Source organism: Rhinolophus sinicus, linkage group LG07 (genome assembly GCF_036562045.2).
Source record: "Rhinolophus sinicus isolate RSC01 linkage group LG07, ASM3656204v1, whole genome shotgun sequence".
Taxonomy (NCBI): Eukaryota; Metazoa; Chordata; class Mammalia; order Chiroptera; family Rhinolophidae; genus Rhinolophus; species Rhinolophus sinicus.
Genome location: NC_133757.1, coordinates 114,256,021 through 114,282,433, shown reverse-complemented (window position 1 = coordinate 114,282,433; position 26,413 = coordinate 114,256,021). Strand labels below are relative to the sequence as shown.

At 34.9% G+C, this 26,413-nt stretch overlaps 1 protein-coding gene across 3 annotated transcripts in view; it reads right to left on the bottom strand.

The window, feature by feature from the left end:
* Window positions 1-26,413, bottom strand: part of SLC7A11 (solute carrier family 7 member 11) — a 379,319-nt gene that overhangs the window by 152,076 nt on the left and 200,830 nt on the right. For all 3 annotated transcript variants that reach the window (XM_074338520.1, XM_074338519.1, XM_019730843.2), the window contains 3 exons: window positions 26,059-26,184; window positions 22,419-22,518; window positions 15,558-15,602 (listed from right to left, as the gene is read on the bottom strand). In XM_074338520.1, the coding sequence (XP_074194621.1) occupies window positions 15,558-15,602; window positions 22,419-22,518; window positions 26,059-26,184 (271 nt within the window). The remainder of the gene's footprint in view (window positions 1-15,557; window positions 15,603-22,418; window positions 22,519-26,058; window positions 26,185-26,413) is intronic.

The following is a 26,413-nucleotide window of genomic DNA, read 5'->3' as shown; positions in this document are numbered from 1 at the left end:
CATCCTCATCAGTTGAAGAAGGCATTGAACAAATGAAGTCTCAAGTCCACTTCACTTAAAAGTTCATTATCCAATCACTTTGGCAAGTAAAGCTAAGCCATAAAGACTGTTTAACAGAAGATTTTGAAAACTCAATTGAGCACTGGTTCCTGTGCCAGAGCATCAAAGGAAAGGCCTGCCTTTGCCTTGTTCTGCCTGCCATTGCGAGGGGAGAACAGGAAGCCCACCTTCCAATCTCTTCTCTTGGGTTCTAAAGATGGGGTTCTATCCTCAACCAGCACATTAAATCACCTTCCATCACTACAACTGCAAAAGGTCAGCCTGGCTGAAAAAAGCTGATCATTACAGCAGATCATTTAAAGGATCCGTGGCCGGTCCACCCTTCCAGATTCTAAAATGGGGTCTGCAGATCAGGTCAGACCTCCAGAATGTAACATGCGTGGACTGTATTATCACAGATGCTCATGGACTGTCTTCATAAGTCTTTGTATTTTATGCCTTTAGCTTTATCAAAACTTTACTGCAAACAACTTTGTAAAAATCATCTGAATTTCAGGAGGACATTTGTGGTAATATTATTAAGGATATTGCCATTTGCATTTATCAAAGTGCTTTATAGAGAGTTCATTCATTTAACCAATGCTTACCAAATATCTTCTTAAGCTAGACATAAGTAAAGGGATAAAGACATCAACCACAACAAAAATGTATTCTCTCATGGAATCTAAAATTCAAAAAGGACAAGGCACGGGGGTCCTCTCCCTGGAACACAGGTCTCCCCCGTACCCCTAGATTTTCACATGGTTGCCTCATTCTTGCCAGTTAGCCTCAGATCAAAGTCTCCCCCTCAGAGAAATCTTTCCTCCTTTTTCTAATACACTCCCACCCCAATACTCCCTTTCACTACTATTTTTAATGAGAAAACAACAAAACGAAACATCTTCTAACTCCTAAGAAACTTTTCAAATATCTTTATTTATGTATTCATAGTCACCAAATTCTACAAAGAGTGTAAGGCCATTCACTGGGCATTACAAAGTGCCCTCAAAGTGTTTACTCTAAATCTCCAGTGTAAACATTTTTGAGAGTCATTGCCAGAACTGTTTGTCACCCTCAAGGATAACTCTGCTTTTCATGTAGCTTGTAACCTCCTACAGAAAGAGTTCCCGGCCACTTTGGCCTCTGTTATTTTTGTTTGTTGGCTTTTTATCAACCTTTTATAAAAACATGTCCTAAAAGAAATGATTCATTAAAACAGAGAGAGAGGATAACTACTATGGAAGATATAACTTGAGATTTAAAAAAAAAAAAAAAAAAAAAAGAATTACAATAAAAGCTTGTCTCCAATAGTAATGAGAAAGACTCACAAAACTTCATCATATTTAAAGTATTTCAACCAAACAAAGCTATCATTTTGACTCTTCCTCTTACATTATTTCCATAGCCGTGAGATAAATCTTTACAAACCTCCCCAAAGAAGACTTAAAAAAATAAATAAATGGAAGCACTGAAAAGGAAAAAGGGGAAAAAAAGAAAAAAGGAAAGTTAAGAGGCAGCTTTAACAGAGAAAAGAAATGTTTATTCCCCCAAATGCTCATGTGAAATGCTCATGTGAATTCTAAATTATTAAATCTCTGAGAATGCCTGATTTATGAACAAGATAACACAGCCCCTAGCCAAAATCATTTTTAATAAAAAGCAGGAAACCTCCTGAAGTTCATCTCAGATTTAATATCAAACACAGCAGCCACACATGAACATTTCCCCATAAAACAGGAACACAGCATGGCACAATCGGTGGGCAGCCCTCAGTGGGGAGTCGGCAGTACAAACAAACAGGGTGTCAGAAGCATGGGAGGAAATCAGGCCTCACAATCTAGAGGAAGCAGCCAATGGAATGGACCCAGACTTAAATGGAGTCACTGAAGAAGGGAAGAGGCACATGAAAAACTCATTTCTAAGTATACTACAGCAGCTCACACCTCCTGGTCAAAATATGGAGCTTCCTGAATGACTACTGGATTTGAGAGAACAACAAAATTGTGTTTTTTGACGACTTTATGCATGAATTTAGAATATACCAAGTAAAATGGAAGCACCAGGAGAAAACAAAGGCTAGTAATGAAATAATCTAACATGACTATTCTCATTTTGTAAGAAAAGTAGCAAACATCTAAGAGATGCATAAAAACATGATTCAAATATTTTCCAATAGATATTTGGTTCAAAGGTAAGAAGCATGTCAAAGAAAAAAAGTATCTTATTCTTTCTAATGTATGTTGCTTAGAAACCGTGTCTGTTGCCATATTTATAATCTATGTGGTAAAGGATTATGTCTCAGGAATAAAAATTCAAGTACTAGTTAAATACAGATATAATAATTAAATTCATTTATGTTTAAGCTCTTAAAAGGCAGTTTCAACAGTTATAAGGATCATAAATAAACCACTTTTTGCATGTTTTCATATACATTTCCATTAATATTTTGGTGTTTTGTTAAAAAATATTCTAGAAAACAGAAAATCATTATAAAAGGTGCTCTATTAGCAGAGTTCAGGGGTTAAAAATAAAGGTCAAAAGGGGAAAAGGGGAAAACTAATATCACTGGCAAGTACCTTATAGGTTACTTTAATTAGTATTTTTTAAATTTGACAGAAGAAGAAAAAAAAAAACAAGTTAATAATTAACCACAGTACACAGAAAAAGAAAATTCTGGACTATTAAGGATTTAGCCATACATGTAGATTATACATTTATATAGTACAGATTACATAATAAGAATAATACAACCATGATAACTTGAAAAACTATGAGTTTTAAATTTCAACGTACTCTGTAGATTCTCTTCCCATGCATGAAAAGCTAAGAGTAAAAACTGCCTCCATAAAAACATCTTATACTCAATGTTGATTTATTCAGAGAAAAAGAGCAATAATTAAGGCCATCTTTCCCCCAGATCAGAAAAAGACTATTAAAACTCCAAATAATAAAAATTGTATAGTAATGAGTTGATATATCAATAGAAAGGTAAGTGGAGCAGAATACATTACCTTGAAATGCAACTTAGTATGAAACATAAAAACTTAATATATTATGACAAGTGTTATAATTTATAATGTGAGTAAGTATTATAAACTAAGTAAATATTATAAACTAAGGGGTAATATGACTGTCTAATAAATGCTGGGATATTGGGAAGCTTGAGGGAAAATCGAGAGCCTACATTATATCATGTTAAAAGAAATTCGGTCCAGATTAAGTTAAAAACCTTGACATAAAAAGAAATCAGGACAAAACAAACAGAAAAGATGAGTGAGATTTAAATGATCTAAGGATGCAGAAAGATTTGTGATATAAAAGCAATACACAGAAATTGAAAACACAGTTATATTTAAATATAGTTAAATTTAAATATTTAAGTTATTAAATGACTATATTTAAATTCAAAGTTCTATAATCTGAATCATAAAGAAAATTTACTTACGTGAAAAATCATGACAAAATTTTTGTAAAGAATATAATAAAGATTTAGTACCCCTAACATACAAAGAATTCTGTTGAATCACAAGTATTCATGCCCCAAAACAGCAACCATATACAGCTACTAATCATGGGGAAAGTATTAAGCGTCATGTGTGATAAAAAAAAAAAAAAAAAAATGCAATTTAAAACAATGAGATGTAATTTTTGCTTTTCAATAAAAAAAGGTTTTTGTAAATAATGACACTCCATGTTGATTAAGTATTCTTAACTATAGCTATTGGCAGAGGAAGCTGATTCACCCACTTGGGAAAGCAACTTGGTCATACAAAAAGAGACTTGTTAAACATTAATTGTCTTTGACACAAATGCTCTTCTAGCCATCTTCCTAAGACAATGATTGAATATATACAAAGATTTATGTATTAAGTGTATAACATAACATTGTTAGGCTAACAAAAATTGAAAAGTTTCAATGCCTAACAGGAAAATGAGTAAATACTGGTACATCTACCCAAGGTAATACTGTACCACCACGTAAAAAATGGTGGTTACCAAGCTCTAGAAAAATGAAATAAAATGACATTAAATGAAAAAAGCAGGATAGAACTAGATGAATAGAAAGAGCTTGAGCTGAGCTGAGATGCAGCCATCTCGACAGCGGGACACAGTTCACAGTGTCATCCAGCTACTGAGGATACAGTGATGAATGACACAGAGGAGGTGCTGGTCTTCATGGGGAAGCGGACAATAACCAGACAAGTAACTGTATAATGTAATGCCAAGGTGATGAAGAAAAATGCAGATGTATATTTAGCTCATGGACTTCAGACAATACATACATGTATGACACAAACACACACACATACACACAGGGGAAAAACAACATATCAAAATAATAACAGTGAGCACTTGATGTGATTATGAGATGGTAGGTGATTGTACTTTTCTTCTACATATTTTTTGGTACTTGAAACTTTGACCATCTATTATTAAAATGTAGGGGGAAAGGCTACATATTATTATTGAAAATACATGAAAATCCTAACATTTTACTTTGACTTTTTTTAGTAGGGTACAGAATACCTAGAAAGATATTTTTCTTTCTATCCCTTCACTGAATGGATCATTTGACCACAACTCCTAGGTGGAGATTTGTGTTCTGGCCATTTAAAAATGGAATAAACAAGCTGTGGCTGTTAGAAGAAATATGAGAACAAAGATAGTCAGGTTATTTTGTGCTTCTAGGAGGTCCTAGATGAGAGATGTGGAGTCGTGGAGGCAGCATGGAGAGGTGAGGGAATTCTGCCCATGAGTTGCTATAGAAATGACAAATATAGGAACAGTATTCACACTATCTTTCAAGGAACAGGACACCCCTGCTCTCCTTGTCAAGGTTTGCGTCATAAACAGGACAGTTTGAAAAGCATCTATATATCCATACTGAAGCTTTCTCCCTCACTGCAGTTCAGAGTTCAGGTTGTGGCTTGGCATAAGAACATGGCCCAGAGAGAGAGAGACATCATTGAGTTCCATTTGTAGTTGATTTCTTGCAACTTTTGCCATTTGATCACCTCTCCTCGACAAGAGTACACAGCATTATGAGGATCAAACAGCTAAACACTTACATACATTTAAAACACATTTAACCTTTCTTCCGCCAGACCCCGAAGCAGCTACAGAACTGTATTTTAGAATCATGACCTCCTCTTGCTATCTTTCTTACTCATTTCTTTTGTCATTTTCTGGCTTAAAACAAAGTTAGTGGTGTCTTCTATATCAACTTCTCTTTTGTTTGCCTCAGGCCAGAATATAAGAAGTGAGATTTTGATTGTTTGACATGACCGATACAGAAAAAAATAAATATTGCACCCCAAAGAGCTATCAGAACTATTTTGGGAACCAGTATATCTGTAAAAATGTTAGAGAAAATAAAAAGCAGCTATTTCCTTATGATATTCTAACATGTCAGCGTTTCCTAATCATGAAGTTTCTGTTTTAATCTTGTGACCAATGACCTTCAATAAACGACCTGGAAAAAATTACTGAATTCAGCTAGCCTAGGACCTCTTTCATTATGTGTTTGAATAACAGCTTTAGAAAGTTGAATGCAGGCAAATGTTAATGCTTTTACACATTTTTAAAAGCTGTTTTGTTCTATTATCCAATGACATACAGGTCACGCCTAATGATTGCATTCTTCCCCCAGCTAATTTCAAGGCTAAAATCTTGCCATATCCATCTATCTTAGATTTGTATTCAACAACACTAAGTGTTTGGAAAGACGACTAGAAAGGAATCAGGATTTTAACTTGTAAATATAGACAAATCAATCCATCTCTATGGCTTTGATATCTTTATCTTTACAGTGAAAGGGTTGGATAATTTGATGGCTACTTCCTTTCCAATTCTAACATCCCAGGCCTTTGTGAGTTATTCTCTCAAGGTCAAATTAATTGTGTTTTTAATTGTGACAAAGAATTAGACTAATAAACTAGGCCAGCCATGCCAACGTGTGAATGGAGGAAAGGAAAGTGGTAGAGAACTCTTTGTACATACAGGTAACATAAAAATTGAAACAATTTAGAAATTTAGAGACATCATATCCTTATTTGAAATATTTCCAAACTCTGACCTAGGATTTCTATTTGACATTAAAATCGAACTAAGGGTTTCCTTTATCTTACTAGCATGTGACACCCGTGCCCAATAATATAGACCTGTGGTGCAGTGTGTGCTTCCCACCTTGGTTCCTAGCCTAAAAATAGAGCCTAAAACATTCACCAGCCTAAAAATAGAGCTATAATATTATAGAACTAGAAGCAAACTCAGGCAACGGTCTGTCTCTTCTTCTCAACCTGTATATCTAAAAAATTGTGGCTAAATGATTATCCCTCTCACCTCTATTTTGAGAATTCTAAGGCCTAACCAAATTCCCTTGTTTCAACACCTTCGAATACAAATTTTATCTTAAAATGAACTCTCATTTAATTTAATCTCATTTGCTCTTCCATTGGCATGGAGAATAAATTATAGCATCTTTTTCACTTAAAAAAGAAAAAAGACAAAGCTGTATTTTTTAAGAGTATGTGAACACTATGTTGACTCATCCTTTTTCTCTAAGCAGTTTAGTCCGTATCTTTCAGCTGGGAGATTATGGTGCTATTTGTCAGAATTATCTGCCACATGATTTGTCACCTAGTTTGACTCCAGCAATGGTTCAAGTGTAAGAGGCAATTAACTTTTCCCTCATATTTGCTTTGATTAAAAATAAGCATATAAAAGAAGATTGAAATATGGTTTTTTGGATACAACTCTCCTTAAACGATATATGTAACAATAACAACAAAAATCCACTGTTCATCAGGTTCATCTTCCCTGAACACTGCTTCATATACACCAATAACTTGTAACCCACACATCCCATCCATTAGCTACTGGATCAGGTCTAAAATGGAGGCTAAGATTGCCCATATCCCAGCATCAGCACTTACTACATCGTGTCTTCTATGACTTCACAATCCTTTGCTTTAGGGACAGCAGTCTACACATTATTGCAACCACTCAACAGGTCCATGTCTTAGTGTTTGCCCTTCCCCTGTCTGAGATGCCTTTACTTCTCTGTTCTATCCTTCTTAGTCTTACTTTTCATCTAACTTACTCTTCCAAGGAAAAGTTACTTCCTAATCAGCCATTGCATCACCTTGCACACCCATGGGTCACTTCTGCTTTGCCTCCCAAAGAGACCAACTGGCATATTGGAAAGAGTACAAGCTTTGGAGCCAGACAAATAGCCCATGCATTATATCAAGCATGGATTATACACCTACTCTCCTCGTGGACTAATTACAGGGCCCTGAGAAATTCCTTCACTGCTCTGAGCTTCAACTTTCTCAAGTGAAGAATGGAAATAATACATCATGTTATTAAAAATAATCTGAAGTGCTACTGTGTAATCTGTCTAGTACTCATATTAAAAAAATACTGTTTATAGTTTTAATAAAGGCTATGCATTTGTAAATCATAAAAACCATTTAGGAGTAAACTAACACTTATGTTCTCCTGTTTTGTTTCAACTCAATAGCATGTTTTCTGAGGGGGGGAATTTTCATACATGATAACAGCCCCTCAGATCAAAATCTTGTTTGTCAGATTTCATAAGGAGTTTCTTGGCAAAACAGTGAGCCTAAAAACAGGTGACTGCAGTAGAAGGACAAATAGTCCATCCATTACACCTGCATTGTCAGCCAACAGTGTGACGATCCCAGTATGGGTGTAGGCATACAAATATCTGGTTCAGAAGGGAAAAAAAATCTGCCAAGAAATTCATTCTGATTATGATGCGTGAGCGTATTGCCACCTGAGGGAGGTTAGAGACCATTAAATAAAAAGCAGTTCTCATCATCTTCTGAACCTTCTAACTACTAATAATCGCTATTTTGCTGATGATGCAGAACAACTTTTCAAGCTGATTAATAAGTCATGTGTGTGGAACCCCAGCTCATAAAACAATTCTGCTAATCCTCTAATTTTTTTCAAAGATTATGAAATATTCTTATCTTTGAAGAATATAAGTTTTGGTTGCAGATGGTGTTTGTGTATCACTTGTCGAGCTCATTAACATTTTTGAATTTCGCATATTTTATCCTTACAATCCCAAAAGGACTATAATATAGGGATTCTTACTGTCTATTTAAAAATGGTAAACAAAGATTCAGAAGCCATTTAGAGGTCTGTCCGAGGTCAAACAGCTGGTTAAGAAGAGGCAGGATTAGAATTTTTATTTCCTAAACCAGGGCTATTTTCAAATATTTAGAAAGTAAATATTTTTACAGCTCATAAAAGTGAAGGAAACCTTTCTTTCCTGAAAAGTCTCAACTTCATTTCGTTCATTTTAGATGTTTACATTGGTAATACAGTTTTAACTTGCACCTATACAAATTCAAAAGTTGCTCATTTTCCTGAGTAGATCAGATAAGCTGAATCAATGTTTGACTATGACTAGAACGAAACTATCACAATTATTTCAGTACCTGGCAAGTGTAAATATAATCACCTGGATGCATCTTGTCTCTGCCCATACTGAACAACGCGGGATATTTTCCTATTTTTGTGAGAATCGTAACACTGGATCTTAATGAATGCCAAGCAGCAGGGCACAGATGAGAGATTAGTGGTCTAAGAAGCTTTTCACCAAGTATAACTCAGAATGTAAAATTTATTTATGAGCCACCTTTTGAGTACAATCACTACCTTTCAAATCCAGGCATAGAAAAGGATACCTGATTTGCATAAATGAGAATATGGATGAGGGGCGTTATTAAAGTGTAAACTCAAAAGTAGGAGACAATCTAATGACTGACTTATTACTTCTGATTATAGAAAGTATTTCCTTTTAGATAAGAGGATTCAGTCTCTGTAACCTCTGGTGTGTCATTTATTTTGTCATTTGGGTTGTACCTATTACAGTCGTGACATTTGACCCACCCTACTTATGCCACCCAACCCACAATTTATCAAAGCTTGAAAAGGTCATAGAAATTAGCAGGTTGCTAATCAACAACGTAAGTGAAAAACATTAGTAGCTCAGTTCAAGAAAGTTATAGTTAGTTTCTCATTTTATTTTATATGAATATATAATTCATATAAAAAGATATAGAGGAGATAAACACTTGTGTTCATATGAAGAGATATTATAGAGGAGATAAACACTGTTTAAAGATATTATAAAAAGAGATCCATGCAGCTGGTGGAAAGTTAGACTGGATAGTATCCAAGGTCCCCTCTAATTCTGAATTTATTTGATTCTATTAATCATACCCCTCGTGGTCTCTTATTTTATGGATAACTAAAGAGAACAAAAACACTGGATAAAATTAAATTAGCCACCATTATTGCTCCTAAAACATGAGTTTATGATTCTACACTCAAAGTATAAGCTTCAATAATATTAAAATTCAAGTTTAGAAATAACTATACGAAAGGATATAGAATAGTCAAAAACATTGACCTTCAAATTTTTGCCTCATAATGGGGTTAGAATCCTTAAAATTAAAAAAATATATATCTGTCTAAATGACTTCCACAAAGCACCTGAAGGATTAATATCTTTGATTACTGCCTAATAAAATATTACAATATAATCCCATAATTTCCGCACCACTTACTTGACACGTTAGCCTTACATGAACAAACTGTGTTTCAGCCAAATGTATTTTTTATGCATATATGAAGCTGAGAAATGCAAGAATTCTGATCTCAGGGTACATCAACCACATGTTCCATTAGTGAGAAATTTTCAGACTGAGCAAAGACAAGGACGAGTAACTTGGTGACCTTGTTCTCTGAATACAGACTCATCTCTTTTCTTTGACATCTGGCCAAGTACTGACCTTTGTTTGCCTGCCTCAGTGGCTCCACCAGTATAATTAAACTCCTATTGTGAAACATATTTAAAAAAGGATTTGCAAAACTATATATATATATATATATATATTTCCAGAAGAAATGCACCAAGTAGAATGGTTTTAATTTAGCTATCAATCATTTCAACAATTGAAGAGAAGCACTGTCACATATTAAGATAATTCTAACAATGCCTTGTTATTAATAAAGAGATGCCTCATTATGCCAAAGAAATCTTTGTAAACTTGGATATAAATTCAATTTTATAAGTCAACTTGATTAGGAAACATCATTTTTAAGAGATTCATTTGGCAAATACTTTTACCAATTCTGATTAATAATCCAGATTTTTCCATATACATGTATTTACAGTGAGGTAACTTTCTGTGACAATTAGTTTACATACCTTCACAACATATATCATTTGAGTATTTGTAAAGAAAACCTTAGAAGTATTATAAAAAGTCGATAATATTACTTGGTAATAAAATCACAAAATAAAATGCTGCTGGAATCGGCACATATATAGTTGAAACATTATTTGCTATTTTCTAGTAACTGTTAAACTAGAAAGTTATAAAGTATATAAAATAGAGGAAGATTTGTCTCTCATTGAAAACTGTGTCCTTAAAATGCCAAATGCAAAGTCAAAAACTTCAAACCAACATTTAACATTTTGTCATGCAACTTTGCTGCAGCACATTTAAGCAAGATTTTTAAATTGTTTTGTTTTGCTGTGTTTTTAATTAGGTTAACTGTTTTATATGTCCTATAAGGCCTTAAAAAATAGTATAAAGTTATTAATAAAGGCGTTTACTCTGGTTGAGTACAAGTCACTAAGGATAAGAACACATATACTGAGGAGTTAAGACTGGAACATCTGCGCTGAATGCAAATAACTAATTGTGGACCATTTATGAACCAGTCTGATGATCACACTGCCTTAAAGGTCTTCGGTCATTTTTCCCAAATCAAGTTTCTCTTCTTCTAAGTTATTGGTACAGGTGTGATGACTTTCAGGCATCAATTAATATAAATTGGCAGCAGGCAGAGTATTAATTAAACATGACACTCTGATTATTTAAACCTTCTATTAAAGTTGATTATTCAGAGCATGTTGATAGCCTGCTCTTCAAAAATGACTGATGATATCAAGCTTTACTGATTTCCTCCAAGTCTACTATTTTCAACTCTTCAGAACAGAAGGAATAAATGAAGTGAGAAGAACATTGAAACAAGTCTAATAGGCAAACCAACTAATCTCAGACCCCCAAGGTCAAAGTAAAGTAATTCATTTCTTGGCTTTCATCAACACAAGACATGATTTATCAATTGCAGAGCAGGATTATAAACATTATACATCTCAATGATATGTTCTTTGCATTGTGTAACTTCCTGAACAATGACAAATTGCACATTCGCCACAAAAATGTGTCACAGGCAAAACTCGTTAGATTTGCAAATAAAAACACTTTGATTTTTAAAAACAAATGGACACATTAGGAGCCATTACTACTACACATTTCTTCTGATGGGGATAACATTTTAAAATTCAGATATTCCTTGGGATTCACTCAAATATATGGTCCAAACTTTGGACATTCATGCCTCTCAAAATACTATTCTTACTTTAATATATTCATTTGTGGAGGCAGTTACCATGCTATAGATAATTATTAAATGCAACATTGTTATATCACAAAATTTCAGTGATAATTACTCTGTTTTCACATTTAAAAAAATGTTGAATGCCTCTTATAGGATTACTAGTTCCATAGATCCAAAGCTATTCTTAGAGAAGAAAACATTATAAGAAAACCATGGGAACATTTTTTAATATTATAAATGTAATCGTATAGCAGAAATTTAGCCCAAAATTTTAGGATTAGTGCTTTTCAAGCTTTGAAGAGTAGGTGAGACTTAATAGAAGAAGAGTCATGAACCAGTTATTTTTATTCCATTCATCTCCCAGTTTATCTCTCACTTGTTACAACACCGGAAGAACTGTTCTATAAGTCATACTCATCACAAAAGTTGAGAAATTATTCCATAGAGTAATGTTAGGCAATTTGAAAGATTTCCACTGGAATTAAATATATAATGTGTATATAAATATAAATATATACATATATATACACACATATATAAAATGCATATATATACGTGTGTGTGTGTGTGTGTATATATATATATATATATATATATATATATATATATATATGGTTGACAACTGTGATCACAAAACCTTGTTCTACATTCAATGTATTTTAAATCACATTGCTATTTTCACTGATCTAAATTAATAACCACTTTTTCTATTTGGTCACAATTTCAGGAAAAATGTATTGCCTAGGTGAAGGAGGATACTAAAAGGTGTTGTAGCTTCAGCTGATGATTCATTTCACCAGCTGCCAGAACGTTGCATGTTGCAGCACACCTGGAGACATGCGCCCGCGACTGATTGGGAAACATTTATCTTGGCACATCGCAAAGGAGATGAAATTATAATTATTCTCCCTTGTAACGAAAGGTATTTTGGAGCTATGTCTCCCTACGAAATAATACAAATTACACATCTGGACTAGGTTCACATAATTTTACCATCTGTTCTCTATATTCAGCCATAAATATTTCCCAAAGCATTCTTTGTGTTTAAAAAAATAAGATTTATTTTTAAAAGACCAGGACTGATTGTCAACATTGCAGGGAAATGTTATTTATTTATTTATTTATTTATTTATTTATTTATTTATTTATTTATTTATTTAGAAATAAAAAGGATACTGAATAAATTGCTCAGAACCCTGAATTTCTTTGGTTGATAAATACACAGTATAAATCTAACCTTTACTCTCCATTAAGGGGATTTTGTGGATTTCTCGTTTTCTGATTTTGAGAAAATAAATGTGTTAGCTAAGTTTTACACAGAATCCTCCCTGAAAAAATTGAACACCTGAGGACTTAGTGTTGAAGAACAAAAGGCATCAGAGGTTTCTTTCTTTAGCTTAAGTCTTAGCAGTTACTCATTATCTTCACTTAAAAATCCAGAGATTCTTAATCTCTCCTGCAAAGTTCTGTAGTTTAACACCTTACAATATAATAGCAAATTAAAGGTATTCTAGAAATATTTAAAGAAGTTTGCAGAATGATGATTCCAGAAAATGAAAATATTCCATCCAATGTAACCAGTATTAATAATCTTAGTCTAAATGAGGTTCAATAGTTACTTTTAAATTATTACAAAACTCATTTAAAATGCAAGTTGATTTTCTCTAAATATAAAAACGTCAATGAAATCTTTACATAAGAATAGGAGAGGTCATTACAATGCATATTTGATTTTAGTACTGAAAGTTTAGAGAACAGGCTTCAATATGGTGTGAAATAATTTTTCATATTTCTTTCAAAAATGCTGAAGGAAGAGAATCACTTAGGAGATTGAAACATAGAAAACACTCTTATGTAAGTAACATTTACTTTCTTCCTAAACTAAGAATATAATAATAATAACAACAACCAAACAATCATGTAGAGAATAAAAATTGACAGTCACTAATCTAAGTACTTCATACATATTAACTCATTTCCACAATGCAATGACATACACGCTATTATTATTATTTTTTTGAGATGAGGAAATTTCTTTGTAATAAAAAAGAAAATATCGACTCAGTGCATCACTGTTCTTTAGAATTTGTATAAATTGAATCATAGATATTATCAATGAGTAAAAACTAAGGCCCTAAAATTAAGAAAGAGAGAAAGGAAGGAAGAGAATCTTTGACTGGCATACCACTCAGAAATTCAAATTGGGGTAATAATGGCATAAATAATTTTAAAATATGGTTAATATATACAACAGTATGTATGTATAGATAGCAAACAAAAACTATGCTTAAACTACTAAAGAATATTACAAAAGAATGTGAACTGCATCTATGTCACTGATGTATAATAAGTGTTATGTTATACGTCACATCCACAAACCTACATGTCTTTTTTTTTTCCATAAGAAATTCTCTCTGATATTAGATTTTGGTAACTGGTTTTGAAAAAATGTTTTAGAATTAAAGAGACAGTCATAAACCATAGTAATCTCTTTCACAGAATGGAAATTCAACAAATGTTTTCTATAAAATCTAATAAGAGGAATTTTTCCTCTATGTAGCCACTTACACACTAATTATTCTCAAAAATGGGTAAGACAGGACAACCTATATGTCTCTATAATCAATGGATGTAGAGTCATAAGGCGGCTTATCATTTCAAAGCAATACTAGAAAGAACTAGATCCTGGTAAATGTATGTTCTCTACCACAATTCCAGTGATAAATATGAAAGTACTTTCATAAATATATCATATTTCTCAATAAAATAGCCTTTACACATGTTTAAATTACATTTTGATTTGCATAACAGTTGAATGCGATAGAATGAAACATCATTTTAAACACAATTGCTTTGTTATGTGTTCAAAATTCTGACTACTCTGGTTCTTGGCCAGATCTTATTATCTCCCAATATACTTGGTGCCAGAATTTCTTAGTCTACCTTAATTTGAATGGTCAACCCTTAGGCATATTCTCTGATGTCCGGGCTATTTCTATTTCATACTGACTCACCTTCGTGCTTGTTCCCTTCTTGGAAGTGTCTCTCTCCCTCTCTCTCCCCCCGCCAAAAAAAACACCTACTCTTCATTTGAGACTCTATATAAGCAACATTTCCCTAGATACAGTAAAGTATTTCCTCCCTTCCTCTCTGTCAAACTGGATAAAAAAATATATTATGGTGTCAATCACAACATGTTACAGTTATTTGTTTACACATCTCACTCATTAACTGGACAATAAAACCTTGAATACAAGTCTTATTCCTCATATACGAAGTTCCCAGCACAACGATTCGAACATGGTAGATGTTCAAAGATGAATTAAATAATACTATAATTCTGTCTATATCTTTCACTGTACCTCTTAAAATTTCCGTCCTCAGACTACAGATTATGTTGTTTTCCTCTGGAAAGTCAAATGTTCATATACAAATCATAAAAATAACTCATTTTTCTAAGTTTTAAGTTAAAAATAATTCATTTGAAAAACACTATATACATCATTATATCATCTAGTCATCAGAAGTATTACCTGGGAACAGAGAATAAAAGAAATCATCCAGCTCCCAAATTTACAAGTCCCTATAATGTTCTGTGGTTATTTCTAGGCTATCATAACTAATCATTCATTAAGCACATTATTCTCTTTAATTGGATAGTAATGAAAAAATTCCTATGAATTATTAGAAATAAGTTTTGGAGTCACTGTCTTATGAAATATCTGAGGGCAGCTGAGAGTCCATGTTAAGTTCTATGCATGTTTTACAAAATAGGTTACCTAAAATATTAGCTCTTTCTTTTATACTTTCAGGTTATCAAATAATTTAGTATTGAATGTAGAATACACAATCAATTCATTTACATCTAATTTATTATTAAATCAAATTTTATCTGCCAAGGAGATTAATGAGGAGGAGGAAGAGGGGGAAGAGAATGACGACGACGATGGTAAATATAAAGTTGACTGGCCCACGTTAAATTTCTTCTCTAGGCGTACTTTTTCAACTATATAAGCTTACATTTTATTCTTTATAAATAATTCAGAGAAAATATGGCTACTTACTTTTCAGGATTTTCTACTTCTTCAGTAACAAAGTTAAGATAAAACCTATAAACATAAATAAAATTTCAGGCTATTAATATATTTTATGATCATAATCCAAAGTTTCAAATTTTAAGTATTTAAAATCAAACTGAGAATTATGAAAACTTGATATACAAATACCCAGAGTAAGATGGCAATGTTCCACAACCAAAAGTACTGACAAATCAATTTCCTATGAAACCATATAGGTGGTTACTTTTTATTTTTTCACATTGTTATAGAGGTATAACATGAACAGTAAAACACATGAATATTAATGTATAACTTGATGCATTTTTCCATATTTATACATCTAAGTAACTACCAAAAGAGGAAAAGATGAAACATTTCTAACACCCTAGAAGATGCCCTCAATAGCCCTTTCCAGTCAATACCATTTCCTCCACCGTCCTGCAAAGGCAACCACTATTGACTTTTATCACCATAGTTTTGCTTGTTTCATCATAATAGACCAGTATTCACTTGCAGAACTATTGTGCAATATTTATTCTTTTATGCCTGGCTCTTTTGCTGGCTTTTATGTTTGTGAGTCTCATCCATGTTGTTGTATGTAGCAGTGATTCATTATCTGTTAGTGTTCCTTTTCATTGTAGGAATATAACACTATACATTCTACTGTTGAGGGACATTTGGATTACTTCCAACTTACAGCTATAGAGACCATAAATATGCTTTTATATGTCTTCTTGGGGACAATCCATTCATTTCTCTTGGTTACATACTCAGAATATGATTGCTGGGTCATAGGGCAGATGTATGTTTACTGACAATTATATTCTACCATGTTTGGCATTTGCCCCAGCAACAGATAAGATTATAATGTGTCAGTCACTGGGGAAATGAAAGTGAAAAATCCATCGTCTCTCTCCTGAAGGAGTTCATAGTTATAGCATGCTCCACAGAATACCACAATACAGCCTGGGAGACCATGCTGGACCACACACAGAGCACCATGGGAGCAGGGGGGAGGTCCAACCCAGACTGGCAGGTCACTGAAGGTTGTTCTAGAGGAGGCAATGCCCAAGTTGAGTCTTCAAAAATGCTTAATATTGCCCCTGGTGAAGTGGTGTAAGGACATTCCAGGCTGAGCGCAGCATATGAACTCAGGAGTGTGGCCGTGCTATACACAGGGAATGAGCAACAGTTTAGTATTCTGCAGCACCAAGTGTGCTAGGGAGAGTGAGAACAGAATTTAAGCACAAGATGGCCTTTGGCTTCTGAGAATCCAGATGTTAGTATTGGTGACAAGTTGACTAAAACGTGTAGGGCAAGAGAAATATGACAACAGCATCGCTCTAGAACTGGCTTTCTAGATATAAACACAGACGGCAAGTAGGGACCGAAAATGGGATAAAAGATAAATTCTCAATTCGCACTTCTCCTGTTCAATTCACTGGTTTCCAGCATGCATCCCATCAAATGTCCTCAAGTCACAAGGCTGTAAAATAGCTATTTTTCTTTTCTGTGTATATAGGCAGCTAATTTTAGGCACACTGTTAGTCATTGCACTAGACGTTGCTGACTAAAGAGCAGAGCATTTTGAGTATTTCCCAGTCTTGAACACTTTTCTGGGTCTCTTATGTGACAAGAAGCAATCTGGGCAAATGATATTCTACCTTCAAATTCTATAGGATTGCAAATATTATCCTAAAGCTATGGCCCTAGAGAAATTCAGATTCTTTTCCTTCACTTTGTGACTCTACTTACCCCATCCAGGGATGTCTACCCTCTCTCATCCTTAACTTCTTTTTCCAGTGTAAATGTCCTGCCGGAGACTGTTTAAAGCCCTGTGATTCTCTCTCAAGTTTCTAAGATATAACACTTAGGCAGACTCGAACCTCAAATACACATACATAGATAACTGGATCATGAAGATGGGGAAAACTGAACATATAAAGACCTTTCCACCTCTTCATTTCATAGGCTTAGCAAATTTCCACAGAATAACAAAATCATATTTTCAATATACTCCTTGTGTTCTCTTAGCATTCCTTAGAAGGTAAAATACCAATTATGTAAGTCCACAAAAAACATGGTATATAGCAGGGGTGTCCAAACTTTTTTCAACGTTTTTTACCAAGGGCCATATGTGGTAAAATACACAAACAGCCAGGCCACTCACTCGAGGTGAAGTACATATTGCCTCACCTGGTTTATTTAAGTAAACTAAATATATTTTTGGAATTTGCTGCGGGCCAATTAACAATGGATTGCGGACCGCAGTTGGCCCGTGGGCTGCAGTTTTGAAATCCCTGGTCTAGAGGCACAAATTCTCAATAATTTAAAGACAATTGGCTAGAATATTAATCCATCAGTGTTTAATATACTTAAAACTCGTGACTTAAAACAAAGATGAGAAAACCTGTCTTATTCCACCTTTATAAAAATACTCATCAAAATTCATAAGTAGGCAGTTGATGTTCATGGTTAAAAACAAGACAATAGGTCCAAAATGGAGTGGCTTATGCTAAGGCCCATAGCACCAAACTGAGGCTTACTTTTAGTTTCAGCTCTCCCAGAAATGGAATCAGAAACCAGTTAATCAGCAATTGTCTGACCAGCACTAGTTAGATGATCTGCCTGAGAGACAGGAAAGTAACATTGCCATAACCAACCTGTTTTTTTTTTTTTTTTTTTATCTAGTATAACTTCCTTGCTCCCGCTTCTTCCTGCCTATAAAAGTCTTTCATTTTGTACAGATCCTCAGAGCTCCTTTCTATCTGCTAGATTGGATGCTGCCCATTAGAATCGATTTTTTTTCTCAAATTCTTAAAAATTTTAATATGCCTCAGTTGGTCTTTTAACAAGGTTAAGGTGTGTAATATTTTCATGATACATTGTAAGTAGAAACATTTGAATAGCTGAGAACACAACAGCAATAAAGTTGACCTAAAAAGTTATCAACCAAAGATATTATTTTAATGACTAGTGTGTGTGTGTCTGAAAAATAGAGGTTGTAGTTATACCAGGAAGGCAAGCAACAATCAATACTTCTTTCTGGAATATGCACTTGAGGGATATGATGTGTTTGTTTTAAGCCCAATGCAGTGGGAAGTACAGGAAGAAAATGCAAAAATCAAAACAAAAGCAAAACAAACAAACAAAACCCCACACAAACTAAGATATTAATATATTTCCAGGTCTCTCATGCCAAAAACAGCCAGTTCCTTCTTAACACTTGAATTAGACTTTTTTTTTTCCCCAACAATGTTAAAGCAAGAAAGGAAGTATGGAAGTATTTATGAAAAAACAGAAACGAAAACAAAAAAACGCAATTTCACATATTTGCCATAGCTCCAGAGAATAGCAAAAAGGAAAGGGTTTGGGGCAGGGTGGGGAGGAGAAAGCTTCTTATTTTGGTCCAAACGTGTGCATCCTGTGGGAAATACACCTTTATGCTCTGCTAGCCTCCATCAACGAGTTCAGGGCATTCTCTTGGCTTTACATTTCCTCAAGGCCTTCAGAGAATGTTCAGAAGATCTATTGTTTCAGCTTTTCCATGGTTGTGTATAAAAGGCACCACAAAGCTGACAGTGCATTCCAGGACCTAACTACGTGAATTATTTTAAAAAGAAGCTTATTCTGCAGATTAGATTTGACACAGTGGTACAAAATAATCCCAGCAGGTGCTTTAGAAAGACCAAATCCACTGAGGATAGGATTTAAAAGGGAGAAAAAAGACACCGAAGACACACAGTTTAAAAAAAAGAAAGAAAAAAAAAATCCCACCAAGCAATATTTAGCTTTGCATCAGGATATGAGACTGAAATTGGTTGAGCTCTCCTCCTGAGTTACAAGGGAGACGGGGAGACGTATTTCTCTGAATAGAGACATTGGCAATAATATTTAAGTTGTTCTGACCCAACTCTGTGACCTGACGGGGTTAATGATTTCTTTCCCCCCAATTATGTCTCTGTGAAGGAGTTTTCATCATTCCAAAAGGTCCTGCACTTCTCTCAGCCAAAAGCCTACTCTATTCAGATCCAGGGTTTGGCAGTGTCCTTTTCCTATTCAACATGTAGGAGGTGAAATGCTACCAGATCGACACCCCCAGGCCCAGGGTCTGCTGCTTTTCCTTACACCCTAGGTGGGTAAGTTCTCATGGCAATAGCCACTTCTGTCCTACTTCTGTGAAAGACTCATACTTTATTATTTTTTCCATCAAACATTGTCACAGCAGCAGCAGAGGGAGTGGAGGCTCATTTATAGTGCCCCATTTATAATTCCACAACCCAGTCTTGTAATTCTGTCGTGAAAGACAGAGAGAGGTCAGAGAGGCAGGATCACACTTGGAAAGTGAATAAACACACCCCTCCTTGGGAACCCTTTTAGTCTCCATCTTGTTCCATTTATATCCAGATAATAACTTTTCCTCTAGAACACAAAACCAAACAAAGTTTCTTTTAAATACAACTTCCCTTTTCTAAACCAGATGGCCATAGATTAACAACCAGATTATTTCTACCAATCCGCAAAGCAGCATTCAGGTAGCATAACAACCTGTTATGGAAATCCAGTTAATTATCTGTCCCCTATATAAGCCACTGGTATAACATTTCCTTTAAAATCCTGGCCCTAATTTCCAATCCTATAATTGAACCCTCAAGAATATAAGAAAATCAACAGCTTCCCATTCTGTAAAATAGGGAGTGGCTATGAGGTTCATGTGGGTCAAAGTATAAATAAAGGCTCATGGAAACCCCATTTACCCTGTAAACAGTGTTGAAAGAAATTTTTAGGCCCAAAATGGAGCTGCTCAAGCCCCAGATACCAAGCCAACTCTGGGCTCTATACTTAGTTCCTTGTTCCTTATTCCTTTTCTATTTTTCTCTTCCTTGTTCCTCATTTTTGATCCGATCAAAGCTTCCTGTCTTCCACCCTGGACACTTGAGAGTGGAGACTGCCCACTTCATGAAGTGTTAAATAAAGTGTGCTTGCATCACCTACATTGTCTTTTTTAATCATTTTAACAAGAGAAACATTTTTGGTTCAATAGCAATAAAACTAAATATTAAGGTAATGAGATGATTCCAAAAGGGAAAGAGTGTATACATGAAGCAATCCATCAGCGCTCCACAGCCTACGGAGGTGGAGCTTTGCTCCACCACATGAATATTCTGTGCTGGTCGGGGGGCAGTGAGTGGACAGAAGAAGATTTTAATATTCCGTGGGAACAGAGGCATGGCACTCACAAGCAAAAGAAACTTCGTTCAATGGAATTACTCAAATCTCCCTTGTGACTACGTCCCCATCCCACATTCCTGATTGAATGCTGCCCGCTCCCAATACTTGGCTCCAGCTGAAAGCTTTTGCCACCTCCCGCTCCGCTCTGGTGCCTCCTGGTGACCTTCCCAGCAGCTTGGCCAGTGCCCCAGGGCTCCACAGCTCTGATCCAGGCTGAATGGCCATAGAACAGTTGATTCTGCTACTAACCCTGTGATCACAATTCCATTCTTTTTCTGCCCAGCACCACATTGTGCTTTGGACAATAATAAAAAGACTTCAAAAATACTGAGTGATTCAAGACTAATGCTTACACACAATGGCTACAAAAATATTCCGAGAGTATACAAATACTTTATGCTGGACTCCTTAAAGCTACAATCGTCTAATGAATTTCCAACATAGTTTGCTTCAAAAGTCATGTGAAATATGTTAATTAAATTCCTATACTCTCCTAATTCTCCTCTAATGTTACATTTTCATAATTCAATGAGATTGATAGGGTATACACTCTATTTATTTTGAAATATGTTTTATATTCCATGTATTAGCTGGGATGTAAAATCTTAAAAACTAAATAAAAGGAAATTGTATTTGTGTTTGAAATTCATTTACACAATTTTTGAGCTAGTGTAGTTTCCTGATACTATTTTTAGACTCATAGAACATTCTCACAGCTAAACCTGTACTATACTACTATTACTTCTACAAATAAATTTTTAAAAAAGACATATGTAGTGCCACTAACCAAAGAGTGAAATTTAATTTGACTACACTGATTTTGATGTTTAAATAATTTTCTATCTCGTGGGCTTTCTTGTCACAGTTACTTCTACTAAATCTTACTAGATCAATAAAATTTAACTAGGAAAACACCCCACTCTTATCCATGATTATTGTTATTCAAATTCCTGAACAAAGCAAGGCATAAGTACAAAGTTCTAATGCTTCAATCAGAAAGGTATCACAGCTGGACACACATCAAAGGAATCGTACCTGTGTCACAGTGGTTTTAACCATCTTGGCTGCATATTTTGTTTTCAAATGTTGAGGACATTTTAAGAAATTTGTAAGGCCCTTAAAAAGGTAACAGATGATCTAATACAACTGATTTCATTCTCTTGGTTTCTCCTTCCCTACCTTTACAGCACCATTTTACCTCCTGGGAGCACCTTACTTATTTTTGTGTCTGAATTATTTCTTTCTCAAGGGAAGGTGGAGAAAAATCAATTAATCGACTATTTGTAAACACCTTTGGAGTCTCAGCTGACAAAACACTGATCTTTAATATCTCGTGGCACCATTACGTCCTTACTGATCTATACTTACAAGTGATTTGTATTGGTTCTTAAGACCCAGCATTTGTTTGTTTTTCATAACATCAGGCTGAATCTACTAGTCACCTCGACTGGAAACTTCAGTTACGTTTGCATTAAGTCACACATGGAGGGGAAGGAAGCCATCCCATCTTTCTTGCTTCAAGTAAAGTAAAGCGCATTGGATTATGACTAGTCACATGTGCCTAGCCCTTTGCTGGGTACTAAATCGAAGTTCTCTAAGGAATTAATAAACTACACACTAGAGATATCAACCTACCAGCCAGCGTATGCATACATTCCATAATAAAAAGCCAATGGCAGTCCCATAATACTTGCATCTCTTCCTGAAAAGGCATCTTTAAAGTGTTGTGTTTGTCCTGCAATGAGAAGAGAAAGATTTTAGGACTTGACAAAGAATTGGTTACTATTCATTCTTTAACCATAAACATGAGGGGTAGAAGGGAAGATTGGGGACAAACTACACTGTTTCAGGTCTAGATTTCTTACTCTCTGCTCATGGCCAACTTTATCTATTAATACTGTATTCATTCTAGACATAAAGTCCCAAAAGTATATCGATCACCACTAACACTACCTCACATTTCCCTTTTGTTAGGTAGGTGCAAAAGCAATTGCAGTTTTTGCAATTATTTTTAACCATTTAAACTGCAATTACTTTTGCACCAACCTAATAATAAAATTATAGCCAAGAGAAAGGAGCATTTAAAAAGCAATCCCTTGTATGAACATGTCTCTACTCTTGACAGAGTTTGACCATGAAAACACAGTAAAGGATCTCCTGTAAACTATAGTTTATAGGAGCATGACAGAATTCTTTAAAATGAAGATTATATAATGCTTGGGAAGAAATATCCACCGGTCTATTTTCAGTGAGGAGGTGGTGAGAAAGCCCAGAATCACCTTCTCACATCATTTAATTTTCTTCCTGCTTTTCCCCTATAGTTCCTTAGACATCAACAGGGGTTGAAAAATCCTGCAACCAAATCTGCCCTCCACCCAGCAAGTCCAGTTTTACTGGAGCACAGCCAGGCCCACTCATTTAGGCAACATGGCTGATACGAGTCTGTGACTGATTTCCCCCTTGAGTAGGGTGGTTGTGAAGAAACCACATGGCACCCAAAATTAAAAATATTTACTATCTGGCCCCTTACAGAGAAATTCCAGTGACACTGTTCTAGAGAATGGCACAGTTTCCTTCTAAAAACACTGAGAAGGAATGATACTGAACTTTAAAATAGATGAGCTTTAACACATTTTGCATCAACACGTGGATGGAACATTTTCATTCATCACATTTTTCTGTACTTTGTGAAACACAATGGGCCATTTTCTTGTATTTCTTTTGGATAATTACAATAAAATAGAAATTGAGATTTATATTCGAAGTTAAGCATACAGAAAGTCTTTCCAAAGAAAATAGCAAATGAGATTGCCCAAATGGAAAGTGTGACTTTGTTTCAAAATTGGTCTTCACAGAAGTAAGTAAAAGAGGGATGGAGGTGGCTGATATATATGAGATCCTCTCTCTTCACTGAAATCTCAGGTGCTGCCTGGGTTGCCCAGGCAACAATATGTAATATGTGTGAGTTTTGAGATAAAAAAATGGAGAATGCTGAGTTATACACTAAATGATTTTTCCCTCAAAGCATCCAATTCCCAAACGTAGCTCATTTTTTTAAAAAAATGATACAGTGAATTTGGAAATGCCTGTTTTACAAAAACATTTCTGTGTCCTCATAAAAAGAAACTATAAATACTGGAAGTCAGATAAAAACATCCATTGTGATTTTTTTTATCATGATCTGTGATCTCCTTGGCCTAAAGAGACAATATTCCTAATAGCACAGCACTGAATAATCAATAAGCGAAACCAAACCTTGTAAAGAGTGGGTCCCAAGCACAGATTCTGAGAAATGCCATTTTGAGAGTTTACAAAAGAAAGGCATTTCTAAACCTCAGGAAAATTTTGGATGCATAACACAGGTCTCAGGAAGATGAGAGTCATGATATTCAAAGGAAAGTTTAACAAATCCTCATGCGTAAATATAGACTAGAACTATTTTCAGAGTCTGATTAAAGTAGAAATAAGTACACAAAACTTAGTAATATTTTTTTTTCCTCCCTGGAGTTTCAAATTAATGTGAAAAACATGTGATCAAGTTAGAAATAAAGAATCACCATTTTATAGTAATAGAGTAAATATACCTGCAAAGAATGCTCTCCAAAATATTAAAATTTACTTTAAATGTAGTGATAATCTCCGGGCATTTCTCTACTAGGTGAGGAGATGTATGAGGAAGCCTGGTCATATTAAGCACTGATGTCATAAGACTGAATTAAAGGTCATTGTATTGTAAGTGCCAAAAAAGATCCAAAAGATATCTCATGACCGCCACTCTCAAAAGAATTTGCAATACAGTAACATTTGGGCAACCTCATCTCACCTCACACACACATATATAAATAAGTGGTAAAAACTGACTACAGTGTAACATTATACCAAAAAAAAAAAAAAAGAAAGAAAGAAAATCTTAGTTTTAAAGGATAATATATCATCTTTTGGAACCTAAACTGGAACTAAAATAGGGTCAGTGGCCCAGAATTCCTGCACTTTCCAAAAAATGGAAGAAACTCCTTTATAGGAGACTACAGAGTTAGCCTGGGGAAAAAAAGCACTAACAAAACTAATTATTTTTTTCTACATTTCTCATAGATCAGATATGAGAGCAGGCCAGCTCTGTGGAGGCCACTGTGAATCAGAAGAGCGAGCTCATGTCTTCTCTTTATTGTGTTTATTCTGAGTTGGCCAACGTTGCTGGATTCCATGCAAACATTTAGCCAGGAGAGTTCTAAGGTCTCCCACTGGGCTTATTCAACGGATAACAGCAGCTCCCTTCCCCAGCTACGGAGTGATGGATCTTTCCTTGCTTGTTATTGTTTAATGCTGAATTCGGGCATTCCCTTTTGTCCTGTGTAATTCTCGTCCTACAACTTCATTACATTTTTCAAAAAATTCCCTTTCTTGGAGCAGGCAGTATCAATGTAAACAATAAATACTTAACACGCCCAAGTTATATGTCACTCCTTTACAATCTCATCTCACTTTCTTATTTATTTCCTGCTATCATGCCCTTTGCTAATTAAATAACTCACCTGGATCTCCTTCTCTTCCAACAATTTCTACTGAATACGAGCAACTGTATGTGCCTTCTTCCCTAAAACAACGGAAACTCTAAATGACATCACCCCCTCAACCATCTCACCTTTTCTTACCAAACAGTCAACTCTGTAAGGTAAGTACTCCCAGAAATGGTGTTACATTCCTATAGAAATGCAGATTTTACATTAAAAATCAGGTAACAATAAAAATTAAGCTTTCACAACTATTTTTATTGCCAGGTAATACTTGGTTTTTGGAAATGCTATTCCCATACTTGACACCCCTTCTCTCAGGATTCCATTCCCAAGGTAAAAGGAATAGTAACCATCAAGTAAAAAAAAATACTGATCATCTTTCATTATTTTCCAGATATCTTGAATCTGCATTACTATCATTGAACTATTTTAAAGTAAAAAGAAGAGGACATATGTATCTGTAGTGTAATGACATATTTCTTTTCCACTTTGAGGTTTTACTTCAAACAGTTCATACCGAGAATTCACTGATGCCTTATGTTGTTGTTTGGCCCTGTCTAAATGCTCTTCTTGCCATTTAGCTGTAAATACCCACTCACCCCAAATGTAGCAGCCTTTCAAATCAATTAGATGACAATATAGAGTCTCAGTTCCACAAGCAGAACTAATTAAGGGATTCTGCTAGTACAAGCGAAAGTTAGTGTTAGAAGAGACGAAAAGCAGATACGTTCTTTAAAAAGCATTTACTTTTCAGTCCATACCTTTAATTAGCTGCATAACTCCAGGGACTATAATTATCAGAATTGCTGTGAGCTTGCAAAAGGTTAGAAAAATCTGGATCCGGGCGCTCCAGCTGACACTCATGCTATTTAGAACCATCACTACAGCTGCAAAAAAAAAAAAAAAAAAAAAAACAGATGAAGTTACAAAAGGCAAATCTTCATTGGCATGAAGACATAGTAGGTCCTGGTTACTCCAAGTGCCATCCATGAACCCAGAGGTGTTGGTGTTACCTGGAAGCATTTCAGAAATGCAGAATCTCAGGTACTGCCCCAGACCTAAGGAACACAAATCTGCATTTCCACAAGATCTCTAGATGATTTTTATGTACATTAA